The 23,339-nt window shown below is 39.8% G+C and overlaps 1 protein-coding gene and 1 long non-coding RNA gene across 4 annotated transcripts in view; both read right to left on the bottom strand.

Moving 5' to 3' along the window:
• Positions 1–848: 848 nt before the first annotated feature.
• AFG1L (AFG1 like ATPase) overlaps positions 849–23,339 on the bottom strand; it is a 135,545-nt gene continuing 113,054 nt past the window's right edge. For all 3 annotated transcript variants that reach the window (XM_075126624.1, XM_048844860.2, XM_075126625.1), the window contains 3 exons: positions 6,101–6,241; positions 3,059–3,172; positions 849–1,866 (listed from right to left, as the gene is read on the bottom strand). In XM_075126624.1, the coding sequence (XP_074982725.1) occupies positions 1,738–1,866; positions 3,059–3,172; positions 6,101–6,241 (384 nt within the window). In that variant the 3' untranslated portion in view covers positions 849–1,737. The remainder of the gene's footprint in view (positions 1,867–3,058; positions 3,173–6,100; positions 6,242–23,339) is intronic.
• On the bottom strand, positions 16,402–22,931 carry LOC142071541 (uncharacterized). Its single transcript, XR_012667632.1, has 2 exons — positions 20,177–22,931; positions 16,402–19,530 (listed from the first exon to the last, which is right to left on the bottom strand). It is a non-coding gene; the product is annotated as an uncharacterized LOC142071541 (long non-coding RNA).

Raw genomic sequence — 23,339 nt, 5'->3', positions numbered from 1 at the left:
GGATTTGCAGGGCTCTACCCTGGGGGCTGGGCTGAGGCTTGGAGGCATCCCGCCCACCGGAGCCCGGTCGGGGAGAGCCATGGGCAGCTGTGGGGAGTCGCAGACCCTCCCGCAACTGCCCTCAGCCAGGCAGGGAGCCTGGGGGGTGGGGCCACGGCCTGCTTTCGGCCTCCCCCCCGCACTGGGAGCAGAGGGAGAGTCTGCTGTGGCTGGTCCAGCGGAGAGGGGAGACCTGTGGAGCTGCCTGGGGGCTGCTTGGACGCCTCGCCCAGGGCAGGTAGAGGGTCCGCCATGGCTCCCCACCACTTCCCCCACCTGACTCTTACCGTGGCTGGGTTGTGGCTCCGAGCCGCCCGCCTCCCCAGCCAGAACTGGGTCAGGGAGAGCGAGCTGGCAGCTGTGGGGAGCTGTGGCGGACCCTCCACCTGCCCTGGGCATGGGGCCTGAGCATCCCACTGCCCATTGTCCCTGACCCCCAGGCTCCTCACCCAGGGCAGGTGGAGGATCCGTGCTGTGGTTCCTCACAGCTGCCCGCCCAGCTATTAACATCAGAGCCCTGCGTGGATACAAAATTTGTATCCACATCTACACTGCTATCCGCAGAAATGGTCCACGGATATAAAGTGGATACCCGCGGATTTGCAGGGCTCTAGTTGTAATCTTGTCTCTTGACTCAATTGTACTATAAAGTGTGATCAAGTCACGCCCAAGTCGACACTGGCCAGTACACGGCTGTTTATAGAAACATAGGAGAAAATGTAGTGTAGCCCAGGCCTTAGAACTTTTAGGATAGAAAGTACCAAGTACCATGAAGTCCCATCCCCCATCTTCTGGCAGGAACACCCAGCTGGCAGTAGAGATGGACTCTTCTTTCTTGTGCTTTGATGGAAAGTCTTGAAAAAGTATTAATTTCCACTTTTCTATTACATTTTACTCTCTCCCTTGCATAGTTTATTTATTTTTTTTTTATTTAGTCACCATTTTTAACTTGGACCTCTAAGGTGACAAGTACCCTCACCTCCGGCTAGGGCTCATCCCGTCCCCAGGATCAGGCCCTTGGCTTTCAGGCAGTAAGATGGAGCAGCAGCCTCATTAGATTGACAGCAAACAATATGTACCTCAGGAAACTATCAGAGAGTGAAGCATATCCTTGCAGTAGAAGAGAGGAAATTTGAAGTTCAGCAGATGGCTACAAGTCAGAGTTACGAAAATAAAAAGATAGGACACAGGAGTTCTAGAATCTTACAGACTGACTCTAGAGGGAGCAGAGTAAAAAATACAAGTAAATTGGATTTGTGTGGCTTTGATCTTTCTTTTTGTGCAAGCTCTCATAAATATGACAAAAATAGTGCATAAACCACTAAGATGTGCATCCCTGATTTACTGTGACCCCTGCCTATATGGTTGACTTGAGCAGCAGACTAAGAAGTTAACCAGTTAACCATGTTGAATACTGAAGTCATGCTGTACCGGACAAAAAAACTGAAATATAAAAGGCATAATAACAGATCCACAAGCTGCGGGTGTCAAAGAAACCTAAACCAAAACAAAAACCACAATTTACGAAGCTCTTAAATTTGAAATGGCAACATTGCAGATGAAAAGTTATGGTCCAGAGGATAAGTGCAATAATAATCAATTCATTTATATTAAAAATGCTTCCAATTCTATTAGAATCTTTTTTCTTTATATACTATTTTTGTGTTCTCAGAGGTTTTGTTCATCTTTGAGCTACAACTATTTCTTGCTTCTGTCCCCATCTTTCCAATATTGTTCAGTCTGCATTTCTGTAAGTCGTGAGATAGTTCGTTGAAATGCAAAGATTTCCTCCTCTCCTGTAAACATGGAAAGTCCTCCAGCTGAATCCTAGATTGATATATAAAAAACGACACAGAACTGTGAGGCACGGATCTATTTTGATCAGCATCCCATCCAAACTATACCTCTAAATTCTTTAGAGAGCTAAATAATACAAGACAGTGGACAGTATAGGGTACCAAAAAGGAAATAAAATGTAAAAACCCTCGAAGTAATGTTAAAGGAAATCCCTGTTTCAGCCACTCAATTCTCTGTAGAAATATGACAAAGCAATATATGTGGGCTAAAAGGAAAATGATGATGTTGGCGCCTACTTCCACTTTTTTGTTGACTGACTCAGTACAGAGCTACATTTTCTTGATTGTTTTAACATACAATTGCTACAGTTTAATGGCTGATTACCATCACTGGTAAAATATGGTTTTATTCTTTCCTTAAAATTAAATAATTATAACAAATGTTAAGTAATCCCAAACCTTAGATGAATTTAAGCAATCAGAAGACAGGCAATACTTTTGGGGGCCAGTATTGCTTGCTTTGTGTACACCGTAATGCACATTGCCAGAGGTTTAATTCATTTGAGTCATCCAAAAAAATTGCAGAAAAATGCCCTATATGGAGCGATCTAGTTAAAAATTATTTTAAAAGCTATTAGCAATTGTAATAAATCAACTAGGTAGATTCCCTTGTAACAAACACAAACTTATTAGGAGCCACTCAGACCAGTAGCCAGTGGACAGACTTGTAAGGTAGCTCTGCATCTCTACAAAGAGATACAACTGAGACCAGTAGCCAGTGGACAGACTTGTAAGGTAGCTCTGCATCTCTACAAAGAGATACAACTGACAATTTATTTGTCATTTCCAGTTGTTAAACATAGTGAGCTAAACTGATGCCTGGTGCAACTCCACTGAACTCACTGAAATTACATCAGGGTGAAGCTTGGGTCTGTCAGTATTTTCATAATTGTTGAGCAAATACATAGAATATTAAGATATAAAATGATCCCTAGATTTATGCAAAATGGATCCAAATCTATTGATCTTTTCCTTGACCATACAGATACAGTAAAATATGTAATTAGAAAAGTAACAACTGTGGTGCATGGATTCTACTACACAGCAGCAAGCCACCTGGTAAATGTTTACCTCATTCTTTCTCCTGCACTGGTGCCCTGATATCAGACCAAAGACAATTATGCTCTTTTGTAACAAAAGGAGATGATGTTGATATCACTCACCTGGCTCAACCCCAAATCATCCATCAGTATTCTGCTTTCCTCCAGGCCACTGTCATGATGCTCTAGCGGAAACAAGCTTTGGAGAGGTGTCAGTGCAGAACAAATAATGCGTATCTGAAACAGGGAGAAATGTGCATTGGCGCCATCACTTGTGTTCTACACACACATCTCGTATGGGAAAAGCTTTCCAGGACTTCACTTCGTTTTTCCAAGTATCTTAACTTTCACCCACCCACTAGCACTGCAGCTACCTGGATTTATTATTTAGTCACTTGTGAGAGACAAGGAAATAGATAGTGATATTAACTCTAATTAACCAGGTCTTTTTCTGAATAACAGCTTGAAGACTTTTTATGCACATGCCAGGGTGGCAAGTGCTTTCTCCCCTCAGTGAGTCATTCAGCAGGAATGGATCCACCTAACTGTGTCACCTCAGAATATTTGTTATATGACATAATATTTACCGCTGTAATCTACCTTTTTAAAAAAGCAATATGAAAACCACCGGGAAATTATGGATTCTCACTAGTTAGGGTTGCACTGAGAGGATAAATGAACTGCACAGACATTCCAATCAGCTGAATGTTTAAGGAATATGAAGTCTTTCTAAAAGTTCAGTTTGGCCACTTCATTTTGGACTCTCAAAATTCAAGTGAGTTAAAAATTTAGCTTGAGTTTTATCATTACTACTTTTTAATAATACTATTAAGGCTGGAATAACTATTTTCAGATTGGATTTGAAGAGCTACTGTATACAGTGAAGTACCGATATCCCTATGAGGTTTATGATATAAACATACTGTAATAGCATTGTGGACAGTGTACAGAATATGGATAGATCCCAGACAAAAGATTTCCATTGCAGATCAGTCTCCACAAATATTTAGTTTCACAATGATGGAAAAAATATAGATTAGTATGTATTAAGTTTTAACTGTGATTTTTTAGATGATTTTTCCACAGGATTAGTTATAGGGTAAATAGGGATAATGTTGCTTAATGCTCATATGTACTTTGGAGGAGGTCATATTTCATGATCACCTGATGTGCTTCTTAGAGATGATACTAAGAGGTAACAGATTGCAAAAATAAGTATCTCTGATTTTGTTACTCCATGCCTATGCATACATATTTTCTAAGACACTGTATTTTGTCCCAGTTCAGCATGGTATTTAAGCAGGTTCCTAACTGACTTCAATAAGACTAAACTTCACATGCTTAAAGTTAGGCAGGTACTTAAGTTTCTTGGTGAATCGGGGTCTTTATGATCATCTTGTAAAAGACTGATATCTCAATTGATATTTCCTGATTGCATACATATTTAAGTGTGTACATATATAATCACACACAGGATGGAACTTAATATTTTCATTACTCTTTTAAAATGATCAGCTTAAATATGAAATGCCTTTTTTGTTATTTTAATAGTGCTGATTTTGCTTCCCCATGATTGAAACCTTTGTAAATCCAAGTTAAGTGGTGCATTTATCATTACTGTTCCATTAGCAGTTCTGCAACCTGATTTAAAATCTACAATCAATGTTTCTTCTAAAATTAAGATCACATTTTAACAAATATATTAACACTTTAATATTCTCTTCATTATTAGTCCCGACTGGCTGTGCTAACATGCCAATTGTCCCTTCCAAATTAAAATCATCTAGCCTGATCTTAGCTCCAGAATACTCAGTGGCACATTCTTTAGTTCTAGAATGACACCACCCATTTAATTGTTTATTTCTTGATTCAGTAAAACATCCCTATTCAGGAAGGACAAATAAGGACCTACCTAAATTTAAGCACATGCTTAAGTCCCATTGAAATCAGTGTTTGTTTTAAAACATCATCGTATTACGCTAAGCTCACAAATTTTCAAAGTGTTAACAATAATTTCTCACTTTAAAAAAAAAACACTTCATAGATTACAAATGTCTAGAAATGGCCAGATTTTACTCCTAAGCGAAGGTACCTTTAATAAGGGAAAATATGTACATTTCAGATATGGAAAAAGCCAAAGTAAGTTATGTTTTTGAAAAATAAAAATAAAGGAAAATTAATTCCCTGTAATTCTGCTTCTCTGAAGACATCACATAGGATTTTCAATCCTGGAATTAAGCTGGAAGTTTTGTGACATTGTACTAAGGAGCACAAACTCAAGAGTCAGAGTAACAGCCGTGTTAGTCTGTATTCGCAAAAAGAAAAGGAGTACTTGTGGCAGTCTCTAAGGTGCCACAAGTACTCCTTTTCTTTTTGCAAACTCAAGAGTGAGAGTCTTATAGGAGTAGGTCTTCAAAGAAGAATATTCAACATTATTAAATGATCAAAGACAATTTTCTGGACATGGTCATTACTTTCTATTTAAATATGAAAAATGTAAGTGACCTCTTTCCTCTCTCAGTACCCAAACCACTCTTACTAAGGGTAAAGGAAGAAATTAAAATATAGCAGGACCTTGCTAGTTCACGCTAATGCCTGGGAGACACCTGGCCAATTACTTGAAACTTGTGAAAAAATAAGGCCCTGATCCTCCACTTAGCTGCCTGTGAGCAGACCCTTCCACCAGCATGGAGCCCCAATGGCTTCAATGGGGTTCTGTGCGGGCTCTGGGGTCAGCCCCCATGGAGCTCTGTCCTGGATTGGTGAGCAAACAATTGTGCACTAAAAGTGATAACAGAGGTGATAGCAGTCTATTTGACTTGATTTTTTAAAATGGATGTTGCAACATTTATTGTGTATTTGAATGATTGTAAAGGCACCCAATGAGTCTTGGCTGGACATGATCATGGCAAATTTTATAGAAGTAGTCATCTCAGTAATATACTACCTCTGTTGTCAAGTCTTTGCCAAAAAATGCAGAGAAACTGCCATTTTTGTGTGTGCAAATTATGTATGTGACTGAACTAAATGTGAGATTCTACTATAGCTGACAATGTTATCTAAAATAAGATGGTCTTACTTGTTACCTGATGGAAGACAGGATTAATTTATAAAATGGCCAAACAACATTATAATACATGTGTAACTGAAACACTTAGTTCTCACCTTATGATCATAAAATGTATCAATAAGAGTAATGAAGCGGCGAGCTTGGGTCCTTTTTGCTATGGTAAATAGTGGTATGTTACGAACAAAGACTGTGTCAAAATTCTTAGATATTTCCAAATAGTCGCTAGCTCCAACTGGCTGAAATTAAAAAAAAAAAAAAAAAAGTGATCACTGGAATGCCCACTACAGAGAGAATGATACATTAACCCTACATTTCAAAATACTACAATTACAGCATGGAGGATGAAAACTCTTCCAAAATATTTCTTCTTTTCCTTCTTTATATCGTTTGTCTCAGAGAAGCTTCGGTTTCACCGTCTTCCATTTCTGATTGCACATTCCTATTGTTGATGTCTCAACCTAACAGTACTTGATTGTTCAGAATTTGGCTCACCTGAAAACTTCTCATCTGCTTTTTGACAACACATTATGACCCCTATGACAATCTTAAACACAATAACAGCAATAAGGCAAAATCAGCAGAGGAACAGACTGAACATATTGTTTAGCTACAAAATCAACCCAAATTATGAATAATTTGGACTGCTATTAGAAAAATCCATTATTGATGCTTTTCAGTAGCAAAATCTGCAGTCAAAACACAAATCCATAGTTTAGATACTAAATCTTAATTAGAAATGTATTTGGCACAACTAAGAGCAATTGTCTAACTTTCCAGATTCTGAAAGAGATGTCACGATATTACATACAGTTCAAAACTTGATCTACCATTAATACTGAATTAAAAGCTTTAATGAAAAGGTTAAATGTTCATTTAAAGATCTGAAATCATTAACAGAAGATACACACTGAGATAAATATCACATGCAAGAACACACAAGCAAATCTGTTTAAAATGATTTTCTGCACTATTTATACATCAAGACCTAAGCTGTTTGCAGTGTTTTTGTAGCCATGTTGGTCCCAGGATATGAGAGACACAAGGTGAGTGAGGTAATATCTTTCATTGGACCACCTTCTGTTGGTGGAAGGGACAAGCTTTCAAGCTTCACAGAGCTCTTCCTCAGAGCTCTTCCTCTTCCTGTGAGAGATTGTCCCTTCCACCCACACAAAGTGATCCAATAAACAATAATTACCTCATCCATCTTGTCACTCTCAAGACCTAAGTTCACAGGTCTACATTTTTCCTGCAAGAGTCAATGATGTCCCCAATACAGTTAACACTATATTACTGCAGGGAATATTTTATATTGAGCTATTCATATGTAACTGTGCTTAGAAGAAAAAGTCTTGCACACTGATTTACAACTTATGGGCCAAATCCTATTTGCCTTACTCATAAAGAGGTAGTTCAGTGCCTTGAATGGAACATGCAGGATTTTTCTCTATCAACACAGAAATCCCTTCATCCATTAATGAAATGCATCTACTTCTACAATTAAATATGGTGACAGTGCATAGCAACACCTTTAAACAACAGCTTAGAACAGGAAGTAAAAAAATGTTATCCAACTGAGAGTACCAGGGGAAGTTTTTTGTAGGTCAAATGCAATTACCCAACTGGAATTTCACCTGGACCTCAGGGCTCACACCTCTCCTCTTAAAAGAAATTGTAGGAGATCTTTAATTACTAGAAGTGACCAGGACCTTGGTTTCAAGTCTCTCTCCCTACATCCAAAGCATCAGTCAAATGGAAGAGAGCCACAAGAATTAAGATCTTGTAGAGAAGAGGTTGTCTATATAAGATACACAAACAAGGGAGAGTGAAGTTCTGAAAGACATTCCAGAAAAATCTTCTCAAGAAATAGTGAAACTGAGGCAACCAGTTTCCAGCTCCTTCAGCAGAGGAAGGCATGGATGCTCCTAAAACTTCTCTAATATCTCAAGGGTTCCCATGGATCCCTTCCCCTCCCATTCATAACCATGCAACATTCCTATGCCAACTACAGCAATTACCTACATCATGGAAAAGTAATATTAAAGTATATAAGTATTTTAGCTGTCTTTAGGGTGTTATATATTGGGTAGTCACTCAACAATTAAGCACGGAGTTTATTTTTCACTTCATTTCACCTCCCCATTCCATGAGTGATGTATCTCGCAGCTGGAATGTGGACCAAGAACAGCTGCATCATCTGGATCAGATAAAGCAGGAAAAGTTTAAGGAAGTTGTGGAAGAATTTGTGGATGGAAATTCTGCAGAAGATATCAAGCTGAAACAATCCAGTTTAACACCAGATTAATCTGACTGAAATACCAGCAAACTGGACAGCAGTCATATTGTATACCAGAGCAAATGATGTACAGTGTGTACCATGATGCATCCAAGGATTAGTGAGTTGGCCATAATCAAATGTTTCAGCTAGTGATAACTCCTATTCCAGGTCTCCTGGAATACGCAGAGAAGACTAAATACTTCTGCATTCCAGAATGCATGTAAGGGACACTGGGAAGTGTCCTGATGGTATTTGAGAAGAAGAATAAGCACATATCTGTAATTCCAAAGAAATACATAAGTGAATAACCACTCAGGTCCATTCTAGCACATGACCAGACTAAGCATTCTTCTACTGCAGCTCCAAGTTCTAAGGCATTAGTAACCCATACAGGGTAGTTTTGCACTCTACTTCTCAAGTAGTGACTTGGGCTGCCCTGACTCATTTTAGGGACAGTCCTTTCAAGGATGGAGGCACATCTCCCAAACTAAAAGCCAATTAATAAAAGAAAAGAAAAAAGTACAAAATATTACAGAACTCCAAACCAAACACCCATCCACCATGGTGGATTGATTTAAATCAAAGTGATTTAAATGAGCAAGCAGACACCCTTGATTTAAATAATCTATTTTAATCTTGTTTTGCATTTGTATTTCTTATTTTCCTTAAGAAAAGTTGATTCTCACTGTTCGGTAAAAATTGGTATCCCTTTTTGTTAACCAGGAGGACACACTATATCCATACACTTTAAGAAATTATATAGCTTAACATACAATTATTCAGATTCTGATTTTTTAAAAATTATGTTAGAAGATAGTGATTGACTTTTTTAATAGATGATAATTTTTTACTTGTGATTTGTGTCATCTTGCATTTGGATGGAAATTGGAATTCAATTAAAACTGCACAAAGCAGCATTTAAAATTGCTTTTTACTTGTTAAATAAAACTACTTTAAACATGATGGATACTTTTTTCTTATGTAAGTTTAGCAAAACATGTTTTGCATTTAAAAATTAACTGATTTTAGATTGGACATTAGGAAAAACTTCCAGTCAGAGTGGTTAAGCACTGGAATAAATTGCCCAGGGAGGTTGGGGACTTTTAAGAGCAGGTTGGACAAACTCCTGTCAGGGATGGTCTAGATCAGTGCTTCTCAAGCTATCTGATGTGGGGGACCAGCAATTTTTTTTCCCAATGTGCGCACAGACTGGCAGCCGATGGCTTGCGGACCAGCACCAGTCTGCAGACCATCACTTTGAGTAGCACTGGTCTAGATAATACTTGCTTATTATATTAGATAATAATGCCTTGAGTGCAGGGGACTGGACTAGATGACCTCTCAAGGTTCCTTCCAGTCCTATGATTCTATGATTTATTAAATAAAGGAAGTGGTTAGTGAATTGAACTAATTGTTTCTGGTCACCATGTCCTTCAAGATTTTAGAACTGGTAGATCTCATCCTCACACACCTCATTTTTATTCATATATTAGAAGAGAAAAACAAGCTTTCCTGCTTTTCAACACCCAGTTGGTTTCTTAACTGTGAATGAACTAGTAATCGAATTTAACTCGTTAAATAAACTGAAATTAAGAAAATATTCTCTCTGAACCTGCTACTGCTTTCAAAAGTTAGTTAAGCACATCAACAAATTTTGCTTCCAGGTGCTTAGTGAGCGACTTCCACCATGTTTGACTTGCTTTAGCAATTTGGCAGAAAATGTTCTGCTTGTATATTTTTAATGTAAATTATTGTAATGGATTATACTAAGTTTGTGCTTTAACACAGATTGTCATAATCTCACAATTAATTTTAAATAGGTTTTTTTAAAAAGAAAAATGTTTTTTAAATCAGATTTTTTTAATTTAAATTTTTTTATAATCATAAATTTTCATCCATCCTGCCACCATCCACTTAGATGTATATCTTCTGACAATAAAAATTACAATTAATTAACCCAATGGACTCCCACTCATGGAGGCTAAAAAGTGCGATAATGCAAATTATACTTTAATAGAAACTGAAATAGTTGTAGAACAGACAAAAATAAAGCTAATGTGTTTCAAATCTGTAAAGAGCAACAAGGTTTTTTATAAACTGTGGTTAGTTTTTATGTATATCAAGATCTAATATACACACACTCAATTTATAGACAGCTAAAATATACCTCCTAACAAGTGTAAAAGAAGACCTTGAGGTACTTCAGCAATGCAAAAGGTGGGCAATTTAAACAAAGAGATATCCCAAACCAAATAAAGCTACAGCTAGATGAGTTTGAGCACTCCTCAAGCTTGGAAATAGGTTCTATACTATTGATAAGCCAAACCCATATTCTTGTTTAGAAGCCAAATCTACGCAATAATGCTTGGTAAATATGTGCAGAGAGCACCATGGGAACTGCTATGCAAATCTCCTGAACAGAGAGACCTGGCAACCATATCTGTTCTATTCTGACTGGAATGATCTTTGACATCACTGCCAAGCTGCACACCTGCCTACCTGTAACTGAGATGTAGACAGTAATATCTCTTGGCAACAGGAAAAACTAATCACATTAGTGTCATATGAAAGACAGACCTAGGCGGGCTTTCTAAGAGCGATAGTTCTCTCCATGTAAGAACTCTATGACCTTTTCTTTTCCAAGTTTGTGTAGAAGGGCGTGGGCCTAGCAAACAAGCACAGTGGATTTTAATCCTAGTTCCAACAGTGGCTTGTTTTGTTATCTTGGATGAATCACTTAATGACTTTGAGCCTTACTTTCCCCATCTGTAAACTAGGCATAAGAATAATTACCCAATTTATAAATGCTTTTATGGTACTTTAAAGCTTATCTTTGCACTCCCCAATGTACTGCTGCTCTGGGTAGGCAGCTCCCTCTCTGCTGTGTTTAACCAGTTTGAATTTACATTAGGTAATATCAGAAGAGACCAAAAATGCAGCTGAGGGTTAATGTGACAGGGCATCCTGATGATACCCCCTTCCCCATTCTCATGTCCCTGCTACATGGGCAGCATGAAGGGTGCATGGCATTAGCACCCCTACATTGGTGCTATCCCACTGAAGGATCTCTGGGCCAGTTAATCAAGCTTTATGGCCAGATTACACCCGCACTACAGCAAAAAGCAGTTGCATTGTACTGGAGGTTCTGGCTTTTTTAACTGTAGTAATATTCAGAGGCTCCAGTCATGATTAGGGACCCATTGTGTTAGTCATTGTACAAACACAAGAAAACATGGTTCCAGCCCTTCAGAGCACCTCAAAAGCTTTCCCCCCTCCCATATTGCCAGCTGGTCCTTATCCAGCTGCCGCTCTCTGGCAGGCACTGTGATAGTGTTGGACACACCTGCTGAAGAAATATAAATCTGGATGTGGCCAGCATATCACTGGAAATGGAGCTCATGCATCATCACAGACAGTTATGCTTCCTTCTGTCATGATTCATGATGGAAAAACTAGGTCTGGCAAAAACAACTTCTTTTCTTCTTTCAAAATATGACAGCACGTACAAGTATAAACTAGTAAATATTACAGAAACCCAAGTACTACTTGCTACTAAGGAGGCAGTGTTGCCTCATAGAAGGAGACCTGAGTTCTATTTCTGGTTCTGCTATTGGCCTGCTACATGACCTGGGGCAAATCACTTCACCTCTCTGTGCCTTAGGTTCCCACCTGTTAACTTTGTAATGCACTTTGGGTCAGATTTTGAAAGGTATTTAGGTGCCTAAAGATGCAGATAGGTGGCTAGTGGGATTTCTAAAAGTGCATATTCAAATTCCACTAGTGCCTACCTTTATTGTTAGGCACCTAAACGCCTTTCAAAATTTGAGATCTATGGATGAAAAGTTTTATAAAAGAGCTGGGTATTATTTTTATAAAGCAAAAATATATTCAACTTAAAAAGTCTGGTTAAACCTGAGACCCTGCTCGGATAATACTGAGCCCTCAGCAATACATCTCCTTTGAAGTTTTGCACATTCTGAAAGGCTCCTGATCACTCAACACAGATTAGGTTCTGACTACCATTAATCTATGTCTGCAAGATTGGTGGCAACTGATAGAGAAATGGCGGTTTTCTAAACTTTACAATTCTGACAGGCTGTATTTTATTTTATTTCATTTCATAAGCCTTAATATAATGGACTTTTCAAGCCATAATTAATATTCTGAATTCACATATCCTGTCCCAGAAATACCAGAAGTTGGCTGATTTATTGAGTACTGAATGGCACTTTAGTTAGTAACATCTCTGAGTATATTACTCCATCTTTTAAATTTTAGTTAGGATTACCTCATACCAATCCGTCACAAGGTAATGATGATATTCCTCATCCCCCTACCTGAGCAATTAAAAAGTTCAACATTCTTGGATGTATCTGGTTATCTGAATAATTTTCCAAATGGCAACAATTAAAATCTACTTTTTGATTGATTGTGCATTCTTTGGTATTGTCTGAATACCTTTTGTTTTTGTAAAATTCTGATCAAGACTCAAAGAACTTTAAAACGATCAGGAGTCTGCAGGACACATTTGTCATTTTAAATTAGCAGTCAGCCATCTCATATGCTGAGCAGACTTTCTGTAATAAGCTTTCACAGATAAGGATCTGATTTGCTGTTGATCTCATTGCTCCTGTGTAAAACATGCAGGTGAGGTAAAATCATTGTAGATTTCTGTAATTAACTCTTATGCCAGGCCTCAAGATTTTATCAACAACACACTAATGCAAAATGCATTAGCACTAACATGGGCTACCTCCTGACCAAGAGGCTAGTCCACTTCAGTTTGCCTGACTGCGCTGTCAACTTTATACTTTTTTGTTTCTCTGTCTAGTTAATGCATGTTCTGCTATCATCATGTCCGTTCAAGTAGGAGGTTTATTATTTAGTGTTCTCTGTAGACTGTACTGTTCTCAGAGTTACTCTTCTATTTCCATTATATATTCCTGGTAGAGATACATGGATAGCTAGCTCTTCATTTAACAAGAGTATAAAACATCCTGCTCAGCAATGACAACACAGTATGTCCTATAGAAACTAGTTTTTCGTAGATAAAAGATGCCTTACATAAGTTAAGATGAAATGTCCTTTTCTAAATGAAGGGAAAATATTATATTGATTGATGCTGAACTAGATTATAGGTCCAGACTTAATGAAATACGTAAGACTAGTGATTGATAATTAAGAATACTGAGTGCTGAAAATCATGTACACAACAATACAATTTAGAATACATACATTTACTAAAAGTCAAAAACTGTTCAAAACCTAGAAGCTTGTGAATTTACATATTGAACAACATAAATATATAAAGTCCTTTCTACAGATTCCAGGGAAATCATTCTTCTCTAAGCAGTTTGGCTGATGATGCACAGAATCAAGACAATACCCTTATGATTATGATTCAAGAGAGAAATAATAAAACTTGGGGCATGACCTGTAATTCAGTTACATGTCTGAGGTTGAAGATGAAGAACACAGATAGCTAAAACACTCTGATACCATGGTGAGGAGTATGGTATAAAAAATGTAAAACTCAAGGCATGGTTGACAGTGTAAGTGTACTGGACAGCTTTGTGAATTTAAAGGTAAAAGACAGTGATTACATTTTACCTATGGTTACATTCTGAAGATTTACTCTAAGAAATTTTCGTACTGACCTACTGACATGAGCTATATGGTCTGACTGTTCTTTAAAAGGTCCACTGTGGGGTTTCTTGCACCTTCCACTGAAGGCTCTGATATTGACTACTTCCAGAAACAATATACTGAACTAGACAGACCAATGATCTGATCTGGTATGATGGTTCCTATGTTAATTACACACAAAAAACCTGGGTTCAAACAACATTATTAAGGTTGCAAAGTTAAGCTCTCAAAAGTTAGGAAATGCCAGAATTAAGGTTGCCTGTACGACCTTAATTCAGCTTCCTTGTGCATATGCATTATGATAAAGTCTTTAATTACATGATCACATACTGTTTTTTCAATAGGACCCCAACCTCTCTCAGGAGACTGTGTGAAGGTTGGATCTCTGGAATTCAAGCAAGAAGTGTGGGTAGCTGAAATAGTGGATGATAATTTGTTTGGAGTTCATTGTGGCTAATAACTGTGTAATCAATGCCAGGAAAGGGGTCTTATAAATTCAGTCTGTAGAAATTCCCTTTAAAGATATGGCCCAGGTTATACACATGGTTTGTATGCAATTGGTTTGCAGTGAAAGAGTTGTCGTGCTCCAAGGAGCAGAAACCATTATAACAGCTACATGCTGTGGTAGCTTTCCAGCAAGGGAAAAGATGAGGAGTGGCTGAAACCTTTATGAGACTTGGGGAGCAGGAAGCGGAGAAGAGTCTCTAGGCGGAATCTGAGATACTAAAGTGCTTGTGGATCTGAAACAAGAATTGATCCCTGTTTGTTTACTTATCGTTTGACAAGTGAAGCAGCAAACAGTGAAAAAGGGAACCACGGTTGCAAAGTGTGAACCGGTAGATCTGGTAAATGCTGGTACAAAGTAGAAGTACAAGGGAGAAAAGGGTGAAGGTGAGCTCTCAGAGTTTCTATCGGACCTGTTCCAGGGCAGTGTTATACACTTAAATGAGGAACAACAGGGTGTCTAAATGACTTTCTGGTTAGGATTCAGCTGTTCTCTGAATCCAGCAAAGAAATAGGTTGTTCTGTACTGGTCCAGCACATGGTTGGTACTGGGGGAAAACCAACCCATTAAAGCGCCCCTTCCCTGTTTAACAGTAGCAAAGAGGGACAAGGCATTATAGGCCATTGCGGAAATGTGTGGGGAAGGCATAAATAATCAACCTGCAACCAGTCGTTGGGCCCTTGTGTTGGTTAAGAAAAAGGATAGCAGCACCAGACTTTGTGAAAATGAAATGAAGTAACTTTAAAAGATTCTTATCCATTAGCACAAATAGATGATATCCTAGCAGGTTCAATTTGGTTTTCCATAACGGATCTTCAAAATGAGTATTGGCAAGTGAAATTGAATCCAAAAACTAAGGAAAAAACTGCTTTTCGTAGCAGGTCAAGATTTATGGGAGTTTATAGTGATGGCTTTTGGCTTGTGCAGTGCATCAAGTATATTTGAGAGGCTAATGGATATTACATTACAGGGTATTACATGGCATCCCCTCTCAGCCTGTCTGCTATACTTAGATTATATCCAGGTGTGCACTAAAACATTCACAAATGGTCTGTGATAAGCTGAAGGTGGCCAATTTGAAACTGGACCCAAAGAAATGTGAGTTGTTTCTGGGTACAGAATGAGTGAGTAGGGAATTTCCAGTGTCAAAAGCCAGACACTCACACAAGAGCAGAGTTTCTAGAGCTCTGCTCTTATGGTTTATTTGTGGATTTGACAATATTGCAAAACCACTGTATATCTTGGGTGAGAAAAGGAAACCAACTGTTTTAATTGTAGTCCCAGAGGGGGAACATGTACTAAAAATGTTGGGGTATATAGGATAGTCAAATCCTGATAGAAGGGATCAGATTGAACAATGGTTGTGTTTTCAAAGACAGGAATAGGGGAAATCACTTGATTTCCAATTGAGGTAAACTGCTTAGGAGTAAAACAGAAGTTTGGATCTGTGACCCGACACTCCAAGGAACCAAAAAGGAACCTTTCCTGGTTGGTTACTATGCAAAATTGGCTATTTCCAGCATTGGTCACCCTCTCTGTAGGAGTCTTCCATCTGGTCAGTTGGACCATACACCCTAACGATGATTGATTCTGGAGCTCTCCCTGCAGTCGACAGAAGATAGTGTTTGCCTCAAATACATTACATCTGCAGATATACTGAGGCCCCTTTTTAGAGCAATAGGCCATCTGTGGAACTTTCCATTTTTGGGTTAGAGTGTGATAGACTACCAAGGTACGCACATTGACATGTCCCTTGTAGATGCCATCTTCAAGGTGACCTATAACCACCTGACCCAAAGTTGAATATATACAATTGTAACTTGAGGATTAACAGGTTCTTGCCCCAAGATCAGGTCCAGTTAGATTACTGTAAAATTATCATATAATTTGGGAACCCAAATGTACACAGGTGCAACACTCACACTATAGGAACTCATATATATATATATATATATACACACACACACACACACAATTAAATGATTTATTAATAATTTAGCAAAGTTATACACACACAAACTCAACAAGGCAGATAGAGATAATACAGAAAGTACATTTAGATGGCCATACTTACACCCTGGAATGTTAACCATTATCTCTCTCATCACGGTCACTGTCCTCATCTTCCCCAGTGGCCATCATTCTGGCCCCTCCCAAGGTCTACATCTCTCTACTTGCTGCCCCTGGGAGGTTACTTTTATAATAGGTTATGCTGATGTTACCATGTCCAATGCATATTCAATAAAGGTCCTTATTTGTATTTCCTACCCTTAAGGTGTCAGTTTTCTATAGGTTAGTATATGTATGATGTTACACGTCAATTTGTTACCATGGCGCCTTTGCGGTCGGACATTCTGTCCAGAACCTTCCAGATGCTGGCATCAGCTATGTTCTGTGGGTGGCTGATGTCGGTATTCTGGACAAAATTCCCCCTCTTGCATGCTACTTTCAGTTCCCTATAACTTATGAGTTACTTAAATTTATCTATGCCAAAGGTTATAGGCCTCAAGCCTCACACTATCTATTAAAGCCAAATCTTACAGGATAAAAGCCTGTAGGTTCCTCGCAGAATAACAAAGCAATGAGTATAATATAGGTAAGCTGGCCCACTGGGCTACAGGGGACTTGTTCTCTTAAGTCACTTATGTGCTTTTGAAAATTCCACCAGTGAGCTTCTTAACTTAGTACTAAGTCCCTACCTCTCTCTCTCTCTCTATTTTAAACGCTTGCTACACCTGCTTTCATATTAAAGTTAATCTATTCAAGCCAGGGACAGGGTCTTCCTATAAATATGTACATCCCCAGCACAGTGGGGCCCCAATCCTGATTGGAGCCTTTGAGAACTGCTGCACTACAAATAATAATATATGTAAATTACAGTTTGCAGGTTACAAGGAGGCAAAACAACTTTCAAACTAAAAACATAGTGGGAACACTTTGAAAGATATGGATTGCTGTATTTTTTTTTTTTTTTTTTTTACTTTGCTGTAGAATAGTATGTGATCTAGTGGTGAGAGGCCAGGACTGGTAGGAATCCTTGGTTCTCCGCAAGTATGACTTATGTTGGTTAAATCACTTAATCGTTGTTCTTCAGTTTCATAGAATCATAGAATATCAGGGTTGGAAGGGACCTCAGGAGGTCATCTAGTCCAACCCCCTGCTCAAAAGCAGGACCCATACCCAATTAAATCATCCCAGCCAGGGCTTTGTCAAGCCTGACCTTAAAAACTTCTAAGGAAGGAGATTCCGCCACCTCCCTAGGCAACGCATTCCAGTGTTTCACCACCCTCCTAGTGAAAAAGTTTTTCCTAATATCCAACCTAAACCTCCCCCACTGCAACTTGAGACCATTACTCCTTGTCCTGTCCTCTTCCACCACTGAGAATAGTCTAGAACCATCCTCTCTGGAACTACCTCTCAGGTAGTTGAAAGCAGCTATCAAATCCCCCTTCATTCTTCTCTTCTGCAGACTAAACAATCCCAGTTCCCTCAGCCTCTCCTCATAACTCATGTGTTCCAGACCCCTAATCATTTTTGTTGCCCTTCGCTGGACTCTCTCCAATTTATCCACATCCTTCTTGTAGCGTGGGGCCCAAAACTGGACACAGTACTCCAGATGAGGCCTCACCAATGTCGAATAGAGGGGGACGATCATGTCCCTCGATCTGCTCGCTATGCCCCTACTTATACATCCCAAAATGCCATTGGCCTTCTTGGCAACAAGGGCACACTGCTGGCTCATATCCAGCTTCTCGTCCACTGTCACCCCTAGGTCCTTTTCCGCAGAACTGCTGCCTAGCCATTCGGTCCCTAGTCTGTAGCTGTGCATTGGGTTCTTTCGTCCTAAGTGCAGGACCCTGCACTTATCCTTATTGAACCTCATCAGATTTCTTTTGGCCCAATCCTCCAATTTGTCTAGGTCCCTCTGTATCCTATCCCTGCCCTCCAGCGTATCTACCACTCCTCCCAGTTTAGTATCATCCGATTACAGTGGGGGATGTTGAAATGCCCATATAGATCCTAGGAGACCTGGCATGCCTTACAGCCGTGGCTCATGAAACCTTATATGGGAAACCTGGACAGCAGTAAGGAGAGGTCAATAACAGACTATGTGCCGGATGACAGTAGAATGTGCCTTTGGCAGATTAAAGGCGCTCTGGCGATGCCTTTATGCCAGGCTAGACCTCAATGAGGATAATATTCCCGTGGTCATAGCCGCATGTTGTACATTGCATAATCTTTGTGAAGCTAAGGGTGAAAGATTTGCTCGGGGTGGAGTGTTGAGGCAGACCGCTTGGCTGACGTTTTTGAGCAGCCAGATACCAAGACTATCAGAGGGGCCCAGAGGGGGGCAATTCGAATCAGGGAGGCTTTGAGGCAACACTTTGAAATTGAGAACCAGTAATGTATATCTCTGTGATTGGTGCTGCAATGTTACATTACATGTAGTTTTCCTTGGAAATAATGGTGACATTTGGGGCCTTACATTCCAGTAAGCAAATGATGAAAGTGCCTGTGTAGGTATTGGTGGTGCCTGCTATCTCAATTTGTAGGAAACAAATAAAGATGAGTTACCATTCAAAATCTTTGCTCTTGTTGCACAAGAAACAAGACACACACACAAAGATGCTTGGTGGGAAAGGCGGAATCAGGGAAGGGCAGACTTTCAGAGCTATCTGTAGGTCCCGCTATCCTTTTGAAAGTTGTCCAGGGCGTGGAGTGAAAGGGAAACCGAGAAGTCCCAGAAAGCGGAAAGGACTGTAGGTCAGAGTTTGGGACAGGGTATAGAAAAGAGTTCTGAATGTGCTGCAGGGGAGAGTGGGCACGCATCTGCTCAGTCTGCAGCATTATTAAGGACTTCAGCATCTTTGTTTGCTCCTCCACGACTTTAATCATCCTCTCAGTAGCATCCTTAACAAACTCCTGATTTTCTTTTCTGTCCTGCCATTCAGCTTCCCTCCACTCCTTGTGTTCCCTTTTCTCTGCATTGGAGCAATGCAGTGCCTCCTGGAACGTGTCGTCTTTGCTCCTTCTTGGGCGCTTTCTCATCTGGCGGAGACACTTGGCTGGTATGTGTGGGGTGTTCCTGAAGGCTACATCTGCTGAGGCAGAGGGAACAATCCACAGAAACATGATTGTTATGTTCATGCACAGCACTGAAACATTTCAGTAAAATACACCTTTTGTAACATAACAATCACTTTCTCACTGACCCTTGGCAAGCACACATCTCGGTGAACACTCAAAGTGTGGTGAGTGTTGGCTGGGGGTGCAGGTCACTCTACATGGGGTAAAGGGCACTTTGCAAGGGTTGCGGTGCAGCTGACTAGGGAAAAAATTCTCCCAACCTTTTCCACAAGTGGGGGTCATTATAGCAGACATCTCACTGCTTAGGGTAAGCAGGGAAGCAAGGGCACATCTACTACACACTTGTGGCTTCCGCCCTGGTCCCTATGCTGCTCACCTGTGTGCTGCTTTGGTCCCTGCCCAAGTGACTGCCGAATGGCGTGGAAAAGTTTCCTACAATGGGGGAAGGAACAAAGCAGCTCTGCCAAGGAACCTTTGGCAGAAGATTGCTGAGTACCTCCAGGAAACTTTCCTAGAGATCTCAGCATGCATCAACACCCTGTTCCGCTGTACTGATTAGCTGTACAGGGGAATGTCCAGCACACAGAAACACAGCCAGCTTTGTATATTTCTATACCCTGAACCCACCTCCACACTACACAAACCACAGCCACGTACCAGGCATCTCCTCTCCTGCTTCTTGCTCGCTGAAGAGCAACTGCTGAGACTGGTAGACACCTCCAGAGTGGTGAACAGTTCCTGGCTGGCTACCTGCCCCACCGGACGACCCTGCCAGGAGCTCCACTTGGTCATCTAACTCCACCTCTTCATCAATGACTTCGTCCTCAGGGTTAGGTGCTCTTTACACCACCTCCAGGCCTGCCGAAGTATCCACGGGGCTCTTGGCAGTGGAAGTGAGGTTGCCACCAAGGATAGTGTCCAGTTCCTTATAGAACCGGCAGGTCTTAGGTGCAGCATTGGAGCGATGGTTTGCCTCCCCCGCCTTATGGTACACCTGCCTCAGCTCCTTTATCTTTGCTCTGCACTGCAGCATGTCCCAATCATAGATCTTTTCGCAGAAGGTATCAAAATTCCTACTGCTCAAGCGCAGCTGGGACTGCACAGCCTCCTCTCCCCATATACTGATCAGATCCAGCAGTTCTGCAATGGTCCAAGCTGGAGAACATTTGCTGTGATAATTTGCCATGGTCACCTGGGAAGGTGTGATGAGACCTCTCCATGCTGAGCCAAAAGGAAATGGAATTTCAAAAATTCCCAGGGCTTCTAAGCAGGAGGGGCAGATGGTTGTTTACCTGGCTGCAGGGCAGTGGAGTTCAAACTGCTGACCAGAACAGTCAGGATGGGCATTGTGGGACACCTCCTGGAGGCCAATTAAAGTGATAAAATCAAGCGTGGTGTCAACACTGGCACTTTGTTGACAAAAATTTTGTGCAAAAAGCCTTATGTCTCTCGTTGGGGTGGTTTTATTTTGTTGCCAAAACAGGGCATTTTTGCCGCCAAAAGTTGCATCGCAGTGTGTATGCATTCACTGTTTTGTCGACAAAAGCTGCCTTCTGTCGACAAAACTTTGTAGGGTAGACAAGGTGTTAGGTCGACATAAACTGCATTATGTCGACCTAACTATAGTGTAGACCAAGGCTAAGATGTGCTTTGGATACTTTTATGTAAGTGAATAGTGCCAGCAGAGGGCAGCATTTGCTATGCATAGGTGACAGCATCTTTGAAAGGTGCATCAGGCAATATTGAGAGCAGCTAGACTATGTTCTAGTCCTTAAGAATAAGGAGAACTTTCCTATATCTAGAATGTATACTTCTATCTATTTAATTTATACTAGACTAAGACTGAAGAGTCACAGTTGTCACAGTTATCCATTTTAAAACTAGGTCAAATGTAAATAAAACAGAATGGAAGAAGCAGCAGAGGAAAAGAGACTTTCCATAGAGTCATGAAAAACTTCATGTGGCTTCAGTCTCATGAGATATTTTATTTACAATTTTATAATTTCCAGTTGGCAAATTTGAAAATTTTACATCTAATTAGTATCTGTGCTTTTAAAATAAACGAGGGAGAAATGTTTATTTGACCTCTCTATATATTTACATTATCATAGCTCTTTGACTGACCAAATGTGTAAGGAAGGAAAGATGTTGTTTATTAAACATTTTGTTAATTTAAGGCATCTGGTCTAATCCATCTGAAAGTCTTCTAAAATCTGGTAATTAGTGATAATTATAGGTGCTATTTAATTGACCAGATCCTGATCCTTAGGCTCCAGTTTAATTGCAACCTTTTTCTTAACATACTAGCTATGTGGTCTACCTCACTTTGCAAACATTTTGTGTATAATATAGCACTTTGTGTGGTATATAGCACCTGACATAACTAAACTTTGCAACACTCTTGTCATGTAGCTAAGTTTATTCTTCACATAGAGGTGTAGTGACAGAGAGAGAGAGAGAGATTAAGTGACCTATCCAAGGGCACAGAGAGTGGAAGGGGCGTCAATGTCACCATTAGAACTCAGGAGTTGCATCTCAGTCCTATGCTCATCACCTCTCTCAGGTACCTCTAATTAATTAAGTCTGTTTATTTATTTGGAACAGAAGAGGATGTCGAAGCAAAGAATAGATGTTTGATAAAAACAGACAGCTATATTCTGGAACATCACCCAACATTGAGAAATGTCTTGGTACAGAGAAAAACAAAATTATAGCATCAATTCCAAATGGTAGAAGATTACGTGCAAGTCATGGCAGTTTCTGAACTACCAGCATGAATCTTTAGTGGGTCTGAAGTACAGAAAGGTTGCTACACATCATGATTTTGTTAAAGCAAACAAAATAGGTTAAACCTCTTTCATCCTGCTTTGTTATAAATTATGTTCTTGAACACTGTCACATGAACCAATAAACCAAATAATTAATTGTATATGTTTGTCTTATCTTTCTGCTTTCTTGATCCTATGTTAGTTGATCATAACTGAGAATTCTACCTATTTCAGGACTTGTATCATGACAGATTGAATTGTCCCTGAGTTTACCCAAGACCCAAATTTATGACATACTGCCACGGAGAACAAGTCTGACTTTGTGCTCAGTCGGTAAATAATTACTTGTTTCTACAACTTATGCAAGAGAGTTGATCCTCTCACACATCCTCTCCAGCATAAACCCATCAAAGAATTTTGGCACTCTGGAACATGCAAGGGCTCTAGCAGATTTGAGAAAAATCTGTAATGTATTAAATTCATTGCTGTGCTTTTGTGCCAAGGAGATGATCACATATCAGACCATATCAGCTGGCATATGCTTGTCTGGGAAAACTTCACCTGATATCTTCTGAGATGTTGCTGCAACATTACAGTGCAATCCATAAGAATTTCCAAGGACAACTGATACTCACTAAAAGAAAAGGAGTACTTGTGGCACCTTAGAGACTAACCAATTTATTTGAGCATGAGCTTTCGTGAGCTACAGCTCACTTCATCGGTATGCATCCGATGAAGTGAGCTGTAGCTCACGAAAGCTCATGCTCAAATAAATTGGTTAGTCTCTAAGGTGCCACAAGTACTCCTTTTCTTTTTGCGAATACAGACTAACACGGCTGTTACTCTGATACTCACCGATACTCTGAGTCATTTTTCCTGTCCTAAATTATGTAATGTTGTTGGATATGCTAAACCAAGGATAAATGAGAAAAAGACTTAATTAATGTTCTGTATAATGCTTTGAGGACCTCAGGGGAAAGGTGCTACAGATACAAAGATGTCTACCCACACTATTTTATTTTAGGTAAGACAACATCAGAGATAGATTAGAT

Source organism: Caretta caretta, chromosome 3 (assembly GCF_965140235.1).
Source record: "Caretta caretta isolate rCarCar2 chromosome 3, rCarCar1.hap1, whole genome shotgun sequence".
Taxonomy (NCBI): domain Eukaryota; kingdom Metazoa; phylum Chordata; order Testudines; family Cheloniidae; genus Caretta; species Caretta caretta.
The sequence above is the reverse complement of the archived record's forward strand: the minus strand, read 5'-3'. Positions and strand labels throughout refer to the sequence as shown.